At 39.1% G+C, this 20,532-nt stretch overlaps 1 protein-coding gene across 1 annotated transcript in view; it reads left to right on the top strand.

The window, feature by feature from the left end:
* Positions 1-20,532, top strand: part of LMO7 (LIM domain 7) — a 196,769-nt gene that overhangs the window by 80,855 nt on the left and 95,382 nt on the right. Inside the window, 1 exon segment of the mRNA XM_087435974.1 lies at positions 20,371-20,477. Coding sequence (XP_087292100.1) covers positions 20,371-20,477 — 107 coding nt within the window.

Here is a 20,532-nt window from a genome sequence, read left to right as displayed (position 1 = left end):
ATATAAAAAAACCCAAAACCTATACTCTGTTTGGAATAGTCAAGCTGCTTATAATACATTCAGGAACCCTCTGTTTGGCCATCCATGCAGAAAGATGCAGAAAGAATTGAAGGTAGCAGTACCAAAATTTCTGGGTTTGCAGCTGGCATGAAAATCTCATTAAACTTTTGACAAGAATGAGTTGGTTGCAGAGTGTTTATTGTTAGAAAATATTTGTCTAGCAACATACAAATATATAGCAATATGTGAATATGTATTATGAATTACTTCTAGTAATAGTGAGTCAGAAGGTATTAAGGAATAAAATTAAAGAAATTTGGTTTTCGAAGTCTTTCTAGGAAGAAACATTCAGTTTAATAAAATAAATAAGGGCGGGCCCCGTGGCTAAGCAGTTGGCTTAGCCAACCCGCGCTCCACTGTTGGCGGCCCGGGTTCAGATCCCGGGTGCGCACCAATGCACCACTTCTCCCGCCATGCTGGGGCCGCATCCCACATACAGCAACTAGAAGGATGTGCAACTATGACATACAACTATCTACTGGGGCTTTGGGGGAAAAATAAATAAATAAAATTATAAAAAATAAAAATAAAAAAATAAAAATAAATAAACTTTATATGAAAATAATTTTTATGAAATAACTTCTGTGAAAATAAAGAATTTGAATTCTATTGGAAGTACTCTCTTTTCAAATGGCTTGAATTATTCTTAGAAAGCTTAATGCTTAGATTTTAAATTGTCATTTTTTGGATCAAATACATGCGTTTCAAGTAAAATTAGCCTTTGATCTCAAACACCCCACATATTTGGAATGCTTGGCTTGTGGTGGTTTGTTGTGGTTGGCCACTGGAGGTTTTATTCAATCTTCTGATTCAATTCTTCTGATGAGATGAAAGCACAAATGTATTTTATTTTTAAATCCCAACATCTCTCAAGTATTTCGATTTCAAGCATCAGAAATTCTATCCAGTTTGGATTTTACCTCTAGAAACTAAAATGAAATGTATTTCCGGTATATTAAATAGGATGATTTCCCAAATGTAGGACACTGAGCATTTTCAGTTGGATGTAGGAGCATAAGAGTGACCACAGCTGCAGCACTGGGCTAAGCCCTGTTGGTCTGAAGTTGTTATCATGCCTCATTTGACTCCTTCCTCCGATGCTTATGTGTCAGGTTGATAAACTTCTCGAAGCCTCAATTTCAAGAGTGAATTAGAGCTCCAGCATCTACCTACTAGGGTTGTTATGAGAATGGAGAGGGATGATATATAGTTAGTCTGACATATAGATATTCAGTGAATGTTCTTTTGTAGCACATTCACTCTTTTAAAAATAATTGAGTGCCTATTAGATCAAGAAGTTTTCTAGTTAATAGGGATATTTTGGAGGAATAAAGGCAGATAATGACCTTACCCTCAAAGAGCTTACATTCTAGTGGGGGAGCAGGGACCAGGCAAATAAAATTAACAAATGAGCGAGAAAGCACCACAGAATTATAGTGGACTCGGACTTTGTTGGACACTCATGAGCAGTTGTAGTGGGACTATGAAGACTGACTTCTAAGAATTCCTCAAGAAGTATGTCAGAAGCCTTAGATTTTGACACCTGTAGAAGAAAGATAAAGAATCTGAGCCAGACTTTTCATACTAGTAATTTTTGTGTTCGCAGCACCTAATATAGTGACTGATAAAGACAGGAGACCAAAGATTTTTTGAATGAATGAATGAAAAAGATTTTCATTGTGAAAAATACTAGGCTCTAGAATTAGGTCTTTGATAGGATAGTGTTATAGGTTGAATTATGTTCCCCTCAAAGAAAAGATACGATAATGTCTACTTGGGCAAGGGAAACAAAAGAAAAAATAAACAAATGGGACTTCATCAGACTAAATAGCTTCTGCAAGGCAAAGGAAACCAAGAACAAAATGAAAAGATAATCCACCAACTGGGAGAAAATATTTGCAAATCATGTATCCGACAAGGGGTTGATCTCCAAAATATATCAAGAACTCATACAACTCAACAATAAAAAAACAAACAACCTGATCAAAAAATGGGCAGAGGATATGAACAGACATTTTTCCAAAGCAGGTATACAGATGGCCAACAGGCATATGAAAAGATGTTCAAGGTCACTAATCATCAGGGAAATGCAAATCAAAACTACAATGAGGTATCACTTGCCACCAAGAAGTGTTATAATTACCAAGACAAAAAACAACAAATGTTGAAGAGGTTGTGGAGAAAAGGGAACCCTCATACACTGCTGGTGGGAATGCAAACTGGTGCAGTCACTATGGAAAACAGTGTGAAGATTTCTCAAAAAATTAAAAATAGAAATACCATACGATCCAGCTATTCTACTACTGGGTATTTATCCAAAAAACTTGAAATCAACAATTCAAAGAGACTTATGTACCACTATGTTCATTGCAGCATTAGTTACAATAGCCAAGATGTGGAAGCAACCTAAGTGCCCATCAGGTGATGAATGGATAAAGAAGATGTGGTATATATATACAATGGAATACTACTCAGCCATAAAAAGACAAAATTGTGCCATTTGCGACAACATGGATGGACCTTGAGAGTATTATGTTAAGTGAAATAAGCCAGACAGAGAAAGACAAACACCATGTGATTTCACTCAGATGTGGAGGATAAACAAATACATGGACAAAGAGAACAGATTAGTGATTACCAGAGGAGAAGGGGTTGGGGGATGGGGATAAGGGGTAAAGGGGCACATATATATGGTGACTGACAAATAATAATGTACAACTGAAATTTCACAATGCTATAAACTGTTATGACCTCAATAAAAAAAAAAAAGATATAATATATTGAAGTCCTAAACCCCAGTAACTCAGAATGTGACCTTATTTGGGAATAGGGTTGTTGCAGATGATGTAACTAGTTAAAATGAAGTCATACTGGAGTAGGGTGGACCCCTAATCTAGTATGACTAGTATCCATATAAGAAGATGGCCATGTGGACACAAATACACACAGGAAGAATGCCATGTGACAACTGAAGATTAGAGTGGTGCATCTACAGGCCAAGGGACACCAATGATTGCTGGCAAACCACCAGAAGCAAGAAAGAATTCCCCTGCAGGTTTCATAGAGAGCATCGCTTTGTGGACACCTTGATTTTGGACTTCTTGCCTCCAGAACTGTGAGACAATAAATTTCTGTTGTTTTAAGCCACCCAGTTTGTGGTACTTTGTTATGGCAGCTCTAGGAAACTAATAGATACCGGTAAATGTTTCAATTATTACTTGTTTTTCAAAAAACCTTTTGTTTTGAAATAAATACAGATTCACAGGAAGTTGCAAAAAAACAGTACAGAGAGGTCCTCTGTGCCCTTCATTCACCCAGTTTCCCGTGATGGTAACATCTTGAATAACTGTGGTACAATATTAAAACCAGGAAATTGACATTGGTACATCCAAAGTCCTTAATCAGAATTCACCAGTTTTACATGCAGTTAATGATTTTTTAGTAACAAAGAGCAGAGATGCTTTCGAGCTAAGTGAGATGAAGAGTGTTTTAAGGATTTTTCAGAGGGCTCTCCCATTAATCCAGTGCTCAGCCATAAACATGGCAGCTGCATTCCACGATTACTTTTTTTTAATTATTATTTTATTTATTTATTTTATTGATGTTTTAATAGTTTTTAACATTGTGAAATTTTGTGTTGTACATTTTTGTTTGTCCATCACCAATATATATGACTCCCTTCACCCCTTGTGCCCACCCCCCACCTCCATTGCCCCTGGTAACCACAATATAGTTTTCTCTGTTCATGTGTTGGTTTATATTCCACATATGAGTGACATCATACAGTGTTTGTCTTTCTCCTTTTGGCTTACTTCACTTAACATAATACCCCCCAGGCCCATCCATGTTGTTGCAAATGGGATGATTTTGTCTTTTTTTATGGCTGAGTAGTATTCCATTGTATATATATACCACATCTTCTTGATCCAATCGTCAGTCGAGGGACACTTAGGTTGCTTCCACTTCTTTGCTATGGTGAATAATGCTGCAATGCACATAGGGGTGCATAAGCCTCTTTGGATTGCTGATTTCAGGTTCTTTGGATAAATTCCCAGTAGTGGGATGGCTGGATCATAGGGCATCTCTATTTTTAATTTTTTGAGGAATCTCCATACCGTTTTCCATAGAGGCTGCACCAGTTTGCATTCCCCCCAGCTGTGTATGAGGGTTCCTGTTTCTCCACATCCTCTCCAACATTTGTTGTTTTTTGTCTTGGTGATTATAGCCATTCTAACGGGCGTGAGGTGATATCTGAGTGTTGTTTTGATTTGCATTTCCCTGATGATTAATGATGTTGAACATCTTTTCATCTGCCTATTGGCCATCTGTATATCTTCTTTGGAGAAGTGTCTGTTCGTTTCCTCTGCCCATTTTTTGATCGGGTTGTTTGTTTTTTTGTTGTTCAGTTGTGTGAGTTCTTTATATATTATGGAGATCAACCCCTTGTCAGACGTATGTTTTGCAAATATTCTCTCCCAGCTGGTGGGTTGTCTGTTCATCTTTTATTTATTTATTTATTTATTTTCCCCCCAAAGCCCCAGTAGATAGTTGTATGTCATAGCTGCACATCCTTCTAGTTGCTGTATGTGGGACGCGGCCTCCGCATGGCCGGAGAAGCAGTGCCTCGTGCGCGCCCGGGATCCGAACCCGGGCCGCCACCAGCGGAGCGTGCGCACTTAACTGCTAAGCCACAGGGCCGGCCCATGTCTGTTCATCTTAATTCTGGTTTCGTTTGTCTTGCAGAAGCCCTTTAATCTGATAAAGTCCCACTTGTTTATTTTTTCTTTAGTTTCCCTAGTCTGGGTAGGCATGTCATCCGAAAAGATTCCTTTATGACCAATGTCAAATAGTGTGTTGCCTATATTTTCTTCTATGAGTTTTATAGTTTCAGGTCTCACCTTTAGGTCTTTGATCCATTTTGAGTTAATTTTTGTGAATAGCGATAGCAGATGGTCCACTTTCATTCTTTTGCATGTGGCTGTCCAGTTTTCCCAACAGCATTTATTGAAGAGACTTTCCTTTCTCTATTGTATGTTCTTGGCTCCTTTGTCGAAAATTAGCTGTCCGCACGATTACTTTTTTTTTCATCTTTTTTCACAGTGCCCCTAGTATCTTTTTTTTTCCCCTCCCCAAAGCCCCGGTACATAGTTGCATATTTTAGTTGTAAATCCTTGTAGCTCTTCTATGTGACCTGCCACCACAGCATGTCTACTGACAGACGAGTGGTGTGGTTCCACACCCGGGAACTGAACCCGGGCTGCTGAAGCGGAGTACGCCAAGCTTTAACTGCTAGGCCATCAGGGCTGGCTCCACGTGATTACTTTTTTCTGCTCCATTTCCAACAGGAAATGGTGTCTCTTAGTTGAAATTCCCAGGAGAGGAATCTGAATGGATCAGTTACCTTTTCTTTCCAGGTTACAAATATAGGTCACTGGCCAGCCTGTGCATGAGTTCCTTGAGAAGAGAGTTGTCTTGGCCAAACAGGCTAGGGTGAGGAGTGTTGGTTTCCTTTGATTCATTCAGTTCAGGTGTGTGAGTTGAAGTGGGTTCTGTGAATGAGGTTTGTGTGGGTAGATACTCCAAGTTAAGTCAAATACAGTAAGAATTACACAATTTCTGTGTAAGCATTGGTTAAACTCAGTTTATAGTGCTCCAAGCCCTCTCTTCTATTATTCCTTGCTTACTTTCTTTCCTTCATCTATAACTTTATCCATTTCATGTCAGCTTTGAAGGCAAGGCGGTGGATTTACCCCTTGCACATGAACCTGTGTGAAGGACATGGAATATCCTCTGAGCAATGATGATACAGAGAGAGATGTTTAGATGATTTAGAAATATAGTGAATGCTTTGCTTGAAACATTCATATGATTCTTTTTTCTTTGGGAAGGCAGTAGATATGTTCTCATGGATCTTCTAGAGATGTGGCTTTTCTCACTTTTCTGAGTTTTTTTTTTTTTTTAATTGATGTTTTAATAGTTTTTAACATTGTGAAATTTTGGGTTGTACATTTTTGTTTGTCCATCACCATATATATGACTCCCTTCACCCCTTGTGCCCACTCCCCACCCCCATTGCCCCTGGTAACCACAATAAAGTTTTCTGTCCATGTGTTGGTTTATATTCCACATATGAGTGAGATCATACAGTGTTTGTCTTTCGCCTTTTGGCTTACTTCACTTAACATAATATCCTCCAGGCCCATCCATGTTGTTGCAAATGGGACGATTTTGTCTTTTTTTATGGCTGAGTAGTATTCCGTTGTATATATATACCACATTTTCTTGATCCAGTCGTCACTTGACTGAGTTTTATTTTATAAAGAACTAGATTTACCCCATATTTTCTATAATTTCTGTTCTTTACAAAGCCATGCAAAAAAAAAGTTCTAACCCAAGAGTTTGAGTCTTCCAAAAAATTAGCTAGTGTTAAATGTATGTTCAAATTGTTGAAACTCAAAACTAAAAGTTTATTTGGGAATAAAAAAACTCAACTTGAACACAATAGCCTGAGAAACAGGCAAGATATTCTGGTGGTGAAAAGAGTCATTGAACCAGGGTAATATTTGCCATCTGATGTGTTAGTGTATGTGAAATACAATATGTGAAGAAAACATCAAGAAAGTTATTAATCCTAAGAATTGCAGTCATCTTGGACCCCTAATGATTTATTTGTATTTAGCTAAAGCAAGATTTCTCAACCTTGGCACTAATGACAATTGCCAGATAATTCTTTGTTGTGGGGGTCTGTCCTATGCATTATAGAATGTTTAGCAGCAGCCCTGGCCTCTACTCACTAGGTGCCTGTAGCACCATGACCCCCATCCCCCACTCCTGACATTGCCAATGACCCCTATGGGGTAAAATCATCCCTGGTTCAGGACCACTGAGCTAAAGAATCAAGTAAGTAGACACTACTCCTTTACCTGGGCTAGTTTGCCGACTGACTATAGATTTGATTGATCTACTCGTGTTTGTCTTTTCAATTGCAATTTCCCTTTGAAAAAGTATGGTATTCCAGAAAATTGGGTTTGAATCATTCATTTGTTTGAATGTTTGTGCCTATCAGTGGGCTCAACAGAAAAATCTGCAGTATGTCCACATTTGCATCAAAAATATCAGCTGAATTTGAACATTTTTGCTCTAAAGGGTTACTCTTTCAGATCACTTTCAAGAGTGGAATGTGCAAGGTGTGACTGTAGAGGCTGGAAATGTTGTCTCCTCATTCCGGAACGCTGTAGAATGATGTAGAATGCAGGAAATGGGCAAAGATGCCAGCAACCTAAGCTGTTGGATGTCAGTTTCCCTTGCCTTCATAATGGCTACTTCAGGAAATAAGGCAAATCTATGGGTCCATCCTTGCTGCCATTTTTCTAAAGGCTGTTAGTGGTTAACGTTTTCGTCCCTGTGTAAAATTATTTCTGACTCTTGCATCTTCCCTCTCCTATATGCTGGGGTGTCAGCAAAGTACTGCAACCCACTCTAAGCCAAACTCACTCTTAAAACATTTAATTGTTCCTTCCAGCAGCAATGGGAAATTTACCTGAGGAATCAGCTTTAAAATTTAATTTTCTTATCATGTGTTTTTCTAAAAACCACTCTCAGGCAGTGAAGATATTTATCCCATTCTTTTCCCCAGGGATAGCGGGGCAAGGGGATTGGGAGAGGGCAGGTTTGTGGGACACTGAGCTTGTGAGCTCTTTCTGCAAATAAACCCAAAACGGGAGACCTCAGGACAGAACGTTTTTGGTGAAAAAAGCCCACTTCTGTTTCCTCTCCTTTCTTATCCAAGTTGAAAGAATACAAGAGGTTATGATAAAGCTATATTTGCATCCAAGACAATAAAAAGCCATATTTTTTTTGGGGAAAAGAGTTATGAATATAATTACTATTTTTATTCAAGGGTGGCACTTTTCTGCTTAGGATGCAGGAATAAATTTTGTGTGGTTGAAGAGAAAATACTCAAGGAATATTAGAATGTGACTTGAATGAGCAGCCAATATATGCCTTGCCTGAAAGAGTGGTGACTGAGGGTTGCTCTGTGCTGGGTCAAACCCAGTGTGTGTCTCAGAGGGACTATCTCTCTAGTTGATAATAAGCAAAATACATTTGTGAATATATTTGGATGTTGACATATGCAAAATACTGGTAACAGATGATAGCATAGGAGGAGATGGAAAGATGGTATTGTATAGCTAGTTTAAAGTAACCATTTAATGGTAAGATCAATAGTGTCTATTTTCTTTTCTTGAGTTTTATTGTTGACTTTGTAGATTTATTTGAGGAGCTCTTCTGCCTAGCAAATCTGGGAGAGGCTTCCACCAAGCAAATTCTTTTTGATTCACTCATCCCTGCCTGTTTGATTGCTTAGCCAATAAGAGCAGCATTCTTACTGAGCTGATTCTGGCTGCCTTGGCCCCCATCTCCAAATGGTTGGGGGACAACATCGAGGTCCCCTCCTGTAATACTACTACTACCTCAACTTTTATTTAGTTTTCGTGTTCTTTATTTCCTCATAGTTGATAATAATGAAGGCTGCAAGTTTCTATAAATTACAATGCTCTTTAATTTTTGTTTACTTCTTACCTACCACTGTATTGGAACAATTTTCTTATCTGTTGTATCAGACCTTGGTGTTTCGTTGATTTGAAGATAGATTTTTTTTCTTTTTCTTCTCATAGTGACAGTGAAGGTTAAAGGATATCAATAAACTTGATTGAAACTGCTAAATTGTGGCTTCATGATTAAAACTAAAGAAATGTTTTTATTTCAAAGGGAGGGTGAACCACTGTTACAAGTTGTCTAATTATGCCTCAAAGACTAAAATTAAAACTCTTCTTATTTTACTAGTTAATCAGTCTCATTAATTCCTTTAAAAACAAAACACCACTAACAAAAACATGGAGTACTTTTTCTTCTTAATAAAAATATAGGAGAATACTGTAGTATTGCCGTTACTAACATATTGTACTTGTGTAAGAAATTATAGCATAAAAGTTAGCCATTTACTAAAAATAAGGCCACTCTACACATTGAAAATGACATTTTCCATGGTTGCAAATTAATTTAAATAATTTTTTGTAATGTAAATTTGCTGGAATTTCTGTGGATCACCATTCATATTTTGAAATAGTTTGAGGTTATCCAGTAACCAAGTCTGAGGGAACAGACGGAATGGGGATTGTGTATTGGCTGTCCTCAAGGTAACAAATGTTTGATATTAAAGATCTGAATACATATAAACGTATAAACACATAACATAACATGGAAATGGCATAGAAATAAGTCAATGATGGTTGAGTTATTTATAAAGTATTTTTAGGAGGTTTACTCAAAAGTTTGCTTGTCTCCTTACTTTTCTCCTACTCCCAATTAAAGATAATTATCACCAGGAGCGGAAATTTAAAAACTTAGTGTCAACATTGAAGTTGTTTCCAATACCCTTATAATGATGCAGAGCTGTAAATCAGGAAACTCCTGTTTTGTTTCTAGCCATAATCTCTTAGTCATGGTGTTGGCACAAATTTAGGAGCACTTTCCTTGAGTTCCAAAACTTACTCATTTTTAAATCTAAGATGAACATTTATATGCCAAGTTCAGCCTTGAGGGCAACTTTTTAAGGAAAAAAAAAATAATTAATGAATTGGAATTGCAAAAGCAATGCTATAATTGTAGAGTTAAAAAAAATTGATTCAGGGTAGGATTATATCATACATGACAGTTTTATTCAGATACAAAAACATTTGGAACATCTCTTTTTTAGGTACCTTTTGTTATGTAGAAAGTGGAAAGGGAAGAGCAAGTGAGGTCAATAAGAACAACCCAGGTTTAAAACTAGAATGAGGGCACTGGTCATGTGACAGATCTTAGGCCCATGACTATCCCTCTCTTCCTAAAAAGATTTATTGAGCACCTACTATGTGACAGGCAGTATTCTGGGAACTTGGGATGTGGTTACAAATAATGCAGAGAAAGTTTCTCCCTAATGGAGCACAGTCAATAAGTCAACAATAACCTGTCAGGTGCTAATAATTACCATGAAGAAATTATAATGTCTTGTCAGTGACCAATAATTACACTGAAAAATCAAGTGAATGGGTAGAATGATTGAGTGTGTGAATGAGAAGTATTTCAGAGAAGTTGTTAAGGGACATTTTATTCCTGGAGTTGACATTTGATTAGGGACCTGAATGAAGTGAGGCAGTGGGAAGATATGAGGTTGGGAGTTTTCCAGACAGAAGGAGAAGAGAGAGGATCAAGGCAGGATCAAGCTGGACCAGCAAGGAGGACTGTGATCTGGAAGTGAGTGAGGCAGAGAGGGAGGCTGGCAAGGTTGTGTAAGGCTTCCTGGGCTTTGGTAAGTAGATTGCATTTTACTCTTAAGTGTGATGAGAAACCGTTGAGGGTGTTTGAGAGCAATTTAATTTGTTGTTCAGATGATTGGTTGCCTGTGGTAAAGGATGCACATATCTGTGAATATCCTAGAAACCACTGAAGTGTACACTTTAAATGGGTAATCATATGGTATGTGAATTATATCTCAATAAAAGTGTTAAAAAAAAGATCACTGGTTATTGTGTGAAGAATAGACTGAAGGAAATGAAGAAGAGAAGCAGGAAAGTCAGAGAACAATTTCAGTACTTGTGATGGTTAATTTTATGTGTCAACTTGACTGGGCCACAGGGTGCCCTGATATTTGGTCAAAGGTTAGTCTGTGTGTGTCTGTGAGAATGGTTTTGGATGAGATTAAAATTTGACTTAGTAAACTGAGTAAAGCAGATTGCCTTCCCTAATGTGGGTGGGCCTTATTTAATGAGGTGAAGCCTGAGTAGAACAAAAAAGCCTATCTTCCTGTTAGTAAGAGGAAACTACTCCTGCCTGACAGCATGAGCACGGACATTGGTCTTTCCCTGCCTTTAGACTTGAATTGAAACATCAGCTCTTCTTGGGTCTTGAGCCTGCTGGCTTTCGAACTGCAGCTTACATCATCCCATTGACCCTCCTGGTTCTCAGGCCTTTGGGTGTGGACTGGAACTACACCATCACCTCTCCTGGGTGTCCAGCTTGTAGATAGGCCAAGCATGGGACTTCTCAGCCTCCATAATCACATGAGCCAATTCCTCATAATAAGTCTCTTGTATACATCTCCTGTTTCTTAGGTTTCTCTGGAGAACTCGGACTAATACAGTAGTTCAGGCAAGAGGATATGGTGGCGATATTGAGGATGGTGAGAAGTGCTCAGAGTTTCCAAATCTTTTGATGGAAGCGTGTATAGGACTTGCTAATGGGTGGAGAGAGGAGCTGGGTTTTTGTATCAGTAGTTTATTGAGGTTAAATATGGAGCGGAGGGGTTGGTGAAAGGAAGAGAAGAATCAAGAGAAATCTTGTGGAGGATGAGGCAGTTTGCATAAGCTTGCAGATTTGCAAATGTCGAAAAAGTGATCAGTGTTGGTTATAGGCTTTGTACTTGGCCTATTTGCATTAAAAAAAAGATAGGATGAAAACACAGGACATGCACTTAGTCCAGTTTGTAGATGTTGGAGCAATGAGGCATAGCTAATGTACTGGATATAAAAATCTGGAATTAAAAGTGATCTGGATGGGGGCCAGCCCTGGTGGCCCAGTGGTTAAGTTTGGCATGCTCGACTTTGGCGGCTGGAGTTTGGTTCCTGGGTGCGGACCTACACCACGTCTGTCAGTGGCCATGCTGTGGCGTCAGCTCACATACCGAAAGAGGAAGATTGGCAGTGGATGTTAGCTCAGGCCGAATCTTCCTTACCAAAAAAAAAAAAAAAAAAAAAAAAATCTAGATGGGCCCAAGTTTCCAAAAGGATATTTATCAGAAATAAATTTCAACTGTATTTTAGTTGAAAAAAATCAATCACATGAGTCCAGTGGTTTTATATTATCTACAAACTTAATCATGCATTTTATACCTTTGTGCATGACACCTCAGATAGGAACACATGATTTTAAATTCAGATTCTTTATATCTACCTTATTTTTATTCTAAATGTGACTAGCTTCCTGGTTCATTAAAACTCATCTTCCTGTGAACTATTATGCCATTGTCAACTGGCTATTGCCATTACATGATCTCAGCCAGCAGTGTAATATGGATGCCACAATACAAAGTACCCATGGCCTGTTACAAGAGAAGTTAGGGGAATTCTCTCCATTGACTTACTGTATGCTAGAAACGGTGCCGATCACATTATATCTCTTTCCTCACTAAATCCTCAGTCACTCTGTTATCCTCATTTTACAAGATAACTGTTATTAGTGACCTTTCACGTGATGACTCGTTGTGATAATTAACCACACCTGTAGTCCTGTTTTGAGTTAGTTCACTTTGAGAAGGGAGGACATAACACACAGGAACCTGTCTTGAAGGAGGCATGGTAGTTGTCATATTCTGAATGGATCCCAAAGATGTTCACACTCTAATCCAATGAACCTGTGACCATGTTGCCAGGAGAGGGAGAATTGGATTGTAGATGGAATTAAACTTGCTAATCAGTTGACCTTGAGATGGGGCGAGGATGGTGGATTATCCAGGTGGGCCCAGTATAATCACAAGCGTCCTCATAAGTGGAAGAGGAAGCAAGAACCAGATAGATGGTAGTGTGGTAGAGACTCAGCCTGATGCTGCTGGTTTTGAAGATGGCGGAAGGGGGCTTCTAGGAGACGGAAAAGAAAAGGAAATGGTAGAGCTTCTAGAAGGAATGCAGCCCTGCCGATGCCTTGATTTTAGCCCAGTGACACTGATTTTGGGCTTCCAGCCTCCAGAGCTGTAAGATGATAAACTTGTTTTAAGCTACTAAGTTGTGGTAATTTGTTACAGCAGCAATGGAAATTAAAACAGTGGTTAAGAGCACAGACTCAAGAGTCCAACTGCTTGGTTTGAATTCCAGCTCCACTACCTACTGTATGACCTTGTGCAAGTCACACACCTTTTAATCCTCAGTTTCCTCATGTGTAATAATGGGAACAATAAGACTTCATAAGTTTTTTTGGTGAGAATTTGAGATAATTTGTGTAGACTGCCTCATCATGCTGCCTGGCATATAGTAAGAACTCAATAAATGTTAACCTGGGAAAATTAGCTATTCATCGGAGGGCCTGTTGGGATAATATGAGAACTGAAAAATGTCACATGAGGGACAAGGGATATTGAGGAAACCAGAGCTATTTAAAGAGCAGATGAAATTGGGGGAACATGTGGAGTATATGAGGCAGGAGAGCTAAGTAGCTAAGGGGCTCTCCTGTGGGAGAAGAACAAGATTTAGTTTGCGTTAAGTAGGCAGACTTGTAATTCTGATGAGGGAGTCTTTGGAGTTTCTTGACATAGAAATGACTGAAAGTGAGTCAGCCTCATAACGCAGGGAGTCCCTGGGGCTGGAAAAGCTTAAACAAGGGCTGATGATCCAGACCCATCAACCATAAAAGTGATTCTCTGAATCGGGTGGGAGTGGCTGCACCGAAGGAATTCGAATTCCCAGCTAGCTCTCAAGTTTTACTACGTAGTTTTCCTTCATTAAACAAGCTTTATTGCTTCATAAAATATGCGTTTTAGCATCATTATGACATGTTTCTTCAAGTGATTACTTACTTGTTTTACTTTGGCACGTAGAACGTGGATAATATGAGGACAGAACTTTTGTTTTTCTTTTATTCCCATTTTGTGAGCATGGATGATCCCCACCCCTCACCCTCCACCTCTGGCAACCACCTCTGGCAACCTGCTCTGGGGCAGAACTTAAGCAGCTATTTCAGCATTTTTTTTTTTTAAAGAGTAGGTAAGTTTTAGAATTACTTCATTTTTTGATGTAAAGTTTAGTTTGAATAATATGCAAGACTGTATCTTAATTCATGCCGCAGTGTGACAAAGCCTGTTATTGCTTCTGTGTAGTTAATCATAACCTGAGTTGATTAAGCATTTCAATAATTAGCCTTTTATCAGAGCACTTATGCTTTTGACCTTCTGCCCTTACTTGCCAACTCTCAGTTCTGTCTTTCTCAGTCTGGTTTTTGCTCCTGCTTTGCCAAGCAGTGCTGGAGACAAATCAAGTCAGCAAGCTGCTGGCATTGTTATCAGGTACAGTCCCCGGGGCCCTCAGTGTCAGCATTCCCTTTTAAGCATTCCTCGATGGTTCCTATTCCTATTTTCACATGTGACAAAACTTGACTGCTCTCCTTGTCCTCAATTCCTTTGCTATCAGCAAATAACCGAGGCATTTTCTTTGTAGAGAGAGAAGGGCCCAAGGAAAACTTAAGCAGCTAGTCTTTTCTTAATTTTTCTCATAAATAACTATTAAAGTTGGATCCCCGAGTGTTTACCTACATATTATAGTCATAAAACATAGGTGTGTTACTTCATAGCTTACGTTTATTAGCTAAGCTATAAAATAGAGCATGAATTCTCTAATAATAAATAAAAAAACCAATGCCTTCTGATCAAAATTGTGACTACACTGCTTTTGTAATGGAAACTAAAGTGCAAATCTGGATATATTCTAGTCACTCTGCTGCTTGGGAGTTGCTTTAAAGTAATTTTGAATGCTCACAATTAGTGTATCATAAGAATGGAATTCAAGTACTTTTGGTGATGGCCTAATGGTGAGTTCCATAGTCCCTAGGTGATTCATGTTCACACTAAGGGGAAACATTGCTTTAAGTCGTATTTGGAAATACTTTCAAAACTTATTTGTCTACAAAGACTCAAATCACCTGGAGGATCTTCTTCGAATGTGGGTTCTGAGTCTGTAGGTCTGGAGTGAGCTAGAATCTGCATTCCTAACAGGCTCCCAGGTGACGCCAGTGTTGATGGTGCGTGGACCACACGGTGAGCGGCAAGAGGCTAGGGCAGCTGTTCTCCAGTTTGTGCATCAGCATCAACTGAGCAGTGACTGTGCGCTCTCTCTGATGTGGCTGACTGGAGGGCGTTATTCTAAAAGTATGGACTTAGTTCAGTTTCTCTGCCTCAGTGTTTACAATTTCTTGATTTCTGGCACATGCCGGCTAACTTTCTGACACTGTCAATTCCAGAGGCAGAGGAAGTAGGGACTTTGGTGCCATATCGTAGGAAAGGAATTGAGGTCACCAAATCTCTTGGCCTCAGGATAAATTGATCTGCACCATCATGTGCTCAGGTTCAGAGGAAACGGTTAACACTTTCTCTTTTAATTGAAAAATCTTGGTTAAAGTAGACATAGAACCCTACGGGGAATCACAGGCCAAAGCGAGCCCTGGTAGAGCGTTTGGTTCAATGATGGGGACACTTCCAGGTGATGGTGGTCTGGGAGCTTTGGTTTAAGGTGTTGCCTATATGGTCCTCAGGTCACAGCCCTGAGCACAGCCTCACTCTTTTTCAGAGTTAGTTATCTTAATTCAGGGCTGCTATAATAAATCTTGTTATTAGTCTTGTCTTTATTTAAAGAACTCATTTTTGTTTATGACAGCTCTTGACGTGTAGGCTCGGGAAATTTTTGCAGAAGTGAGTCTAACTAGTTTGATCTTAAGAGTACACAGCCTCTCATTTGTTGTGACATTAATGTTTCTTAATATGAAGTATTACCTCTGCCTGTTGGAAGTCATCACGCTTGAAATTTTATCATTATAGATATTTTTTTTGATCCTCCAAGTAAAAATGAAAGTGACTTTGGTTAGGGTGAGAGCCTAAGGAGGTGTAGTATACACTTTAACGAGGATTTAGACTTTTATGTGACAAAATGATTCAATGTGTAAGAGAAACTGTAGACTATAATGCCATTTATGTAAATTAGACTACATAAATCAACACTCTAAAGGACATTTACATTTTTAAGCACATTAGAGAAGGCATCTTTTAGAAAATAACTGATGGAGGTGAAATTCACATAACATAAAATTAGCCATTTTAAGGTGAACAGTGGCATTTAGTACATTCATAGTGTCTGCAACCACCAAACATTTCCATCATTCCCAAGTAAAACCTCTCACCTATAAAGTGGTTTCTCCCCATTTCATCTTCCCCCCACCCCTGGCAACCAGCAGTCTACATTTTGTCTCTATGGATTTCTCTCTTCTAGATATTTCATATAAATGAAGTGACTTGTGTGTGTCTAGCTTCTCTTACTTAGTATAATGTTTCGAAGGTTCATCCATGCTGTAGCATGTATCAGTACTTCATTCTTTTTGATGGCTGAAAAATCCATTGTATGGATATATCACAGTTTATCCATTTATCTGTTAATGGACATCTTAGCTCTTTCCGCCTTTTAACTATTGTGAATAGTGGTGCCATCAATGTGCATGTACTTGTAACTTGTTTGAAAGTCTCTTTTCAGTTCTTTAGGGTATATACTTAGGTAGAAGACACCTTTTAATGGAGAGGAGTGGAAATAAGTTGAGGGTATGGGATGAAGAGGAAAATAATAATATGACAAAATAAAATGAGAGAGCTCTTATTTTGACTGATAAGAGCATGCTAAAATATAATTAATTCAGCTCTGCTGCTCAGTCATCTCAGTAGAGCAAGGTCGAGAAGGGCTTCTCTTGAACGGATTTGTGGGTGTGACTTTTGTCTAGTAAATGAAGTCCAATAAGATTCACAGAAGACTTATAGTATTTTTGAGAGAATTGTATTTGCAGAAACACTGTAAACATAGACAGAAAGGGACAGAGGATTACAAAATTAAAAGACCTTTAGTCCCTCAAACTTATACAAGCAGGAAGTAGCCTGAGAAAGCTACACACCTGCAAACACAAGCTACTTCTCAAGGAAACAGAAAGATGATTTTTAAGGTGGAACCAAGAGTCCAGGAGGTGAAGCAAAAAACCATGAGGTATTCCCTGGCCTTGAATCCTAATGAAGGACCTGCCAGTCTATGCCTACATTGAAGGGGGCAGTCCTATGTGTAACTAGCAGGATACTGAGAAAACAATGAAGTGACTTGAAAAGCTAGGTCATGAGACATCACAGCTTCCATCTTGCTTTCTCTTGGATCACTTGCTGTGTCAAGCAGCCCTGTGAAGATGTCCCTTTGGTAAAGAGCTGAGGTTTCCTGCCAACAACCAGCCCTGATTTGCCAGCCATCTGAGTGAGCCACCTTGGAAGTGGCTCCTTCAAGCCCCAGGAAGGCATTTAGATGAGTGTGGCCCCACCTGACATCTCATCTACAATCTGATGAGACCTCCACGCCAGAACCATCACACTTAGGCCACTCCCAAATTCCTGACTTTGAGAAACTGTGAAATCATAAATGTCTATTTTCAGCAGCTAAGTTTTGGGATAATTTGCTATGCAGCAGTAGATAACCAAAAGAGGTACTACAGTGGACTAATATAAACCTGAGAATCTTGGTAAATTTTTGTGGCTCCCTCATCTTGCCTCGGTTATTTAGCAAGTACTGTTCCTGATTCGTTAATCTCTAATTTACCCTCTCCACCCCACGCCTATTGTGACTGCCCTTGTAGTTGATTCAAGGCTAAGGGGTGGAGAGGGGATTGGAGAGAATATGAAAATCTTGAGCCATCCTGCTTCTTCTGTTGATATGGCGTCTGTCTTGACTCACAGTCATAGAAAAATTTGAAACTAAAAGGAGCTATTGAAGATTTTCAGGGATTGTCTTTTTTTGGGTTTATTTTTGAAAAGCCGCTCTTGGTCCTCAAAGTGTAGGAATTGCAGATATTTAGGCTGTTGACATCAAGTATTTTATATAAGTTGGGCTATTTATGTGAAGGGTTGGGCTAGCGAGGGCGGGCTTCCCTCCTCTTGCAGAGAGAAGTGTTTGCCTTACGTAATAGGTTACGGATCCACAAACTACTCATTTCGCAGGTGAGGAAAATGGAGCCAGAAAGGTGAACTCATGCTTCCAAAGCCATAGAATTGGTTAGTGACAGAGCTAACTTGGAGTCCTGGCTGCCAGTCCAGTGAGATAAGATTTGTTTCAGGTTTGACCTTCGTTTTTACTTTCATTTATCTTTGCTAGTTTCAAGTGAAAATGATTCCATTAAATGAGGACTAAATATTTCCCTTTTAATATGTTGAACTGGGTGTGGCTTCTTGAGGTTTCAACAGACATGAAAATTTTATAATTTTGTGTCTCGCCTTAGGCAACTCTCTGCCTAGGTCCTTTGAAATTGCAAAAACTAAATTACCAGTGGGCTCAAGTCCAGTACGCATGATTTAGGTACAATTCTCATCATAGTACAACCTGTTCCTACTGCATAGAACATGGACGACTGTTTATAAAGTTTGTCTGCTTTAAAATTGAGCGTCATTGAACTAATTAAAAGAATTTTTTAACATATAGGCTTTATATGAAACTAAAATTTAATCATTAATTGTATTTTTTTCTTAGTCTCCAATGAAGTATAGTCACTTTAGATTTTAAGTGGTTTCTTTCTAAATACTTGGATGGGTTTTGAGGCATGTGTGGCTTTATTTATCCTTATCAATCTGTACATATTTGTCAACCAGATGAATGCTATTATATTTTTATAAAATATGTGAAGAATTATTTTGGCTGTCAGTTCAATAGGTTTACTTTTAGTTTAACTATGTAATGTTTTATAACATTTTAAACATTCAGAACCAAATCGAATTTGTGGGAAGAATTCTGATGGATTATTTTTCCTTTTTTGATATGAGATTTGCTTCCTGTAGGATTTTGGGTACTGGTATACCAAACCATTTGTTTCTGTCTGCTTTTCCAAGGGCCAGTTTAAGAACCATTAATTTGAATCTTTGGATAATTACAGATAGTACAGGTTTTAGAAATTATGTGAACTTAACAACAAAATTAACCTCAAAAAAAAAATCACTTCGTTCCTCCTGGAATTTTGCCAATACATGATTTCCCTTTATTCCACAAAGTCAAATTAAACGCCTTCCATTGAACTGTTCGACTTCTGATGTATAAGTTCCTTTACTCTTTGACCTCTTATTCAAAATGATTCATAGCCTTCAGCTTTCAGCCAGGGAGTTCACACTGCCCTTTACTGATAGTACACTAGACTAACCTCCCACCTCTACGAATAGGTGCTTTTTAACGTCCCTTAGTTTCCTAGTAATCAATACTAGTTTTGTCTTGCCATACATTTGCTTGCCCTTTCCCTATATCCCCTCACTCTCCTCGAATCCAAGCTCCTCTTCCTTCTCTTTTTATCATTCCCTCCCACCTTGCTGTACCATCCTGCCTTTTCTTCCTTTGGAGATGAGCTGCTCATGGTGGGGCAAGAGTAATTACCTTTCTCCAAGTGGCTTCTGGTCCCTAACAGCCAGCTGTTAGGGAGGGAGGTAAGGTTTTAGGGAGGCCCTCAGAGGCCCACACCACAGATGTGGTGTCGCCAGCATGTGTAAGTGGATGAACGTTGTGTTGGCATGCTAGGAGGCATTCTCTTACCTGAGAACCCTAACAAAGTGAAGGTAGAGTCCGCATGGGATCATCACCAGCTCAGCCCCATAAAGGGTTTTCTTTAAGAGGAGTTAAGATGGAAGCTCAAGCTCGTTCTGCTCACCAAATATGTGTCTCTGAAAAGCAGGGGACTGTAAGATAGAATAAACTGTAGTCAGTGTCTGTGTAGTAGTTTACATGAATGAAAAGCATTGCTTTGTGAATGGATGATTTTGGTTTTGAAATCAGAGATGAGGGCAACCTAGATTTTCGTTTTTTGGAGGCAGTTCCTGAGGCAGGTGCAGGGATGAGTAATGTACCACACCTAAACTATGCGATCTGGCCAATGAACACTAGGCTTCTCCTGGGTCCTGTAGTATGGTTTCCCTGTCTGTCAAAAGCCGGCTCGGCAACCAAACCTAGATTCCAGGTGTGGTATTCCACAGTCGTTCTGTAATTTGTAATCATAGAAACAGAACGTTCCTCCTCTTATTCCTTCCCTGCCAACAGTTTCTGGGTGGGTGAACGTCAGTAGCTGGAGTTATTTTTAAAGAGGAGAGGTGAGGCTTGTCGTGCAAAGCTGGGAAGAGGGCGTTTGTTTGCAGAGCCGAGCTGACATCAAAGTGTAGATTACTGCTCAGTGGCTAGGCACTTGTCCTATAACAGGTAATGTTTAACGTGCCAGTCACAAAGATCACAGAAACAGCATATGCCCGCCCGGGCATAAGATTTCACTACCGTTTATGCTCTGGAAGACTGAAAGGCTAAACATGACCGTGTATTTCTTCTAAGTATATGTATGCATTGGTCTTCCTGCCTCCTTTTTTGCTGGCTGTAATTGGACTTTGAAGCTTGGAAGTTATAACATAAAAATTTGTAACCTTTGTCTAAGAGAGAGCTCGGCTAAGCAATCACTTTCCACTTCTTTTCACAGGATAATGTAAACGTTTTTTTGAAAGCTTGTGAACAGATTGGATTGAAAGAAGCCCAGCTTTTCCATCCTGGGGATCTACAGGATTTATCAAATCGAGTCACTGTCAAGTAAGTTTCACTGGTTTGTTATATATTTTTTTAAACTAGGGGCTTGTTGCTTAAG

The sequence above is a fragment of the Ceratotherium simum genome, chromosome 10 (assembly GCF_057802395.1).
Source record: "Ceratotherium simum simum isolate JZ-2026a chromosome 10, ASM5780239v1, whole genome shotgun sequence".
In the NCBI taxonomy this organism is placed as follows: Eukaryota; Metazoa; Chordata; class Mammalia; order Perissodactyla; family Rhinocerotidae; genus Ceratotherium; species Ceratotherium simum.
This window is presented reverse-complemented; position numbering and strand designations above follow the sequence as displayed.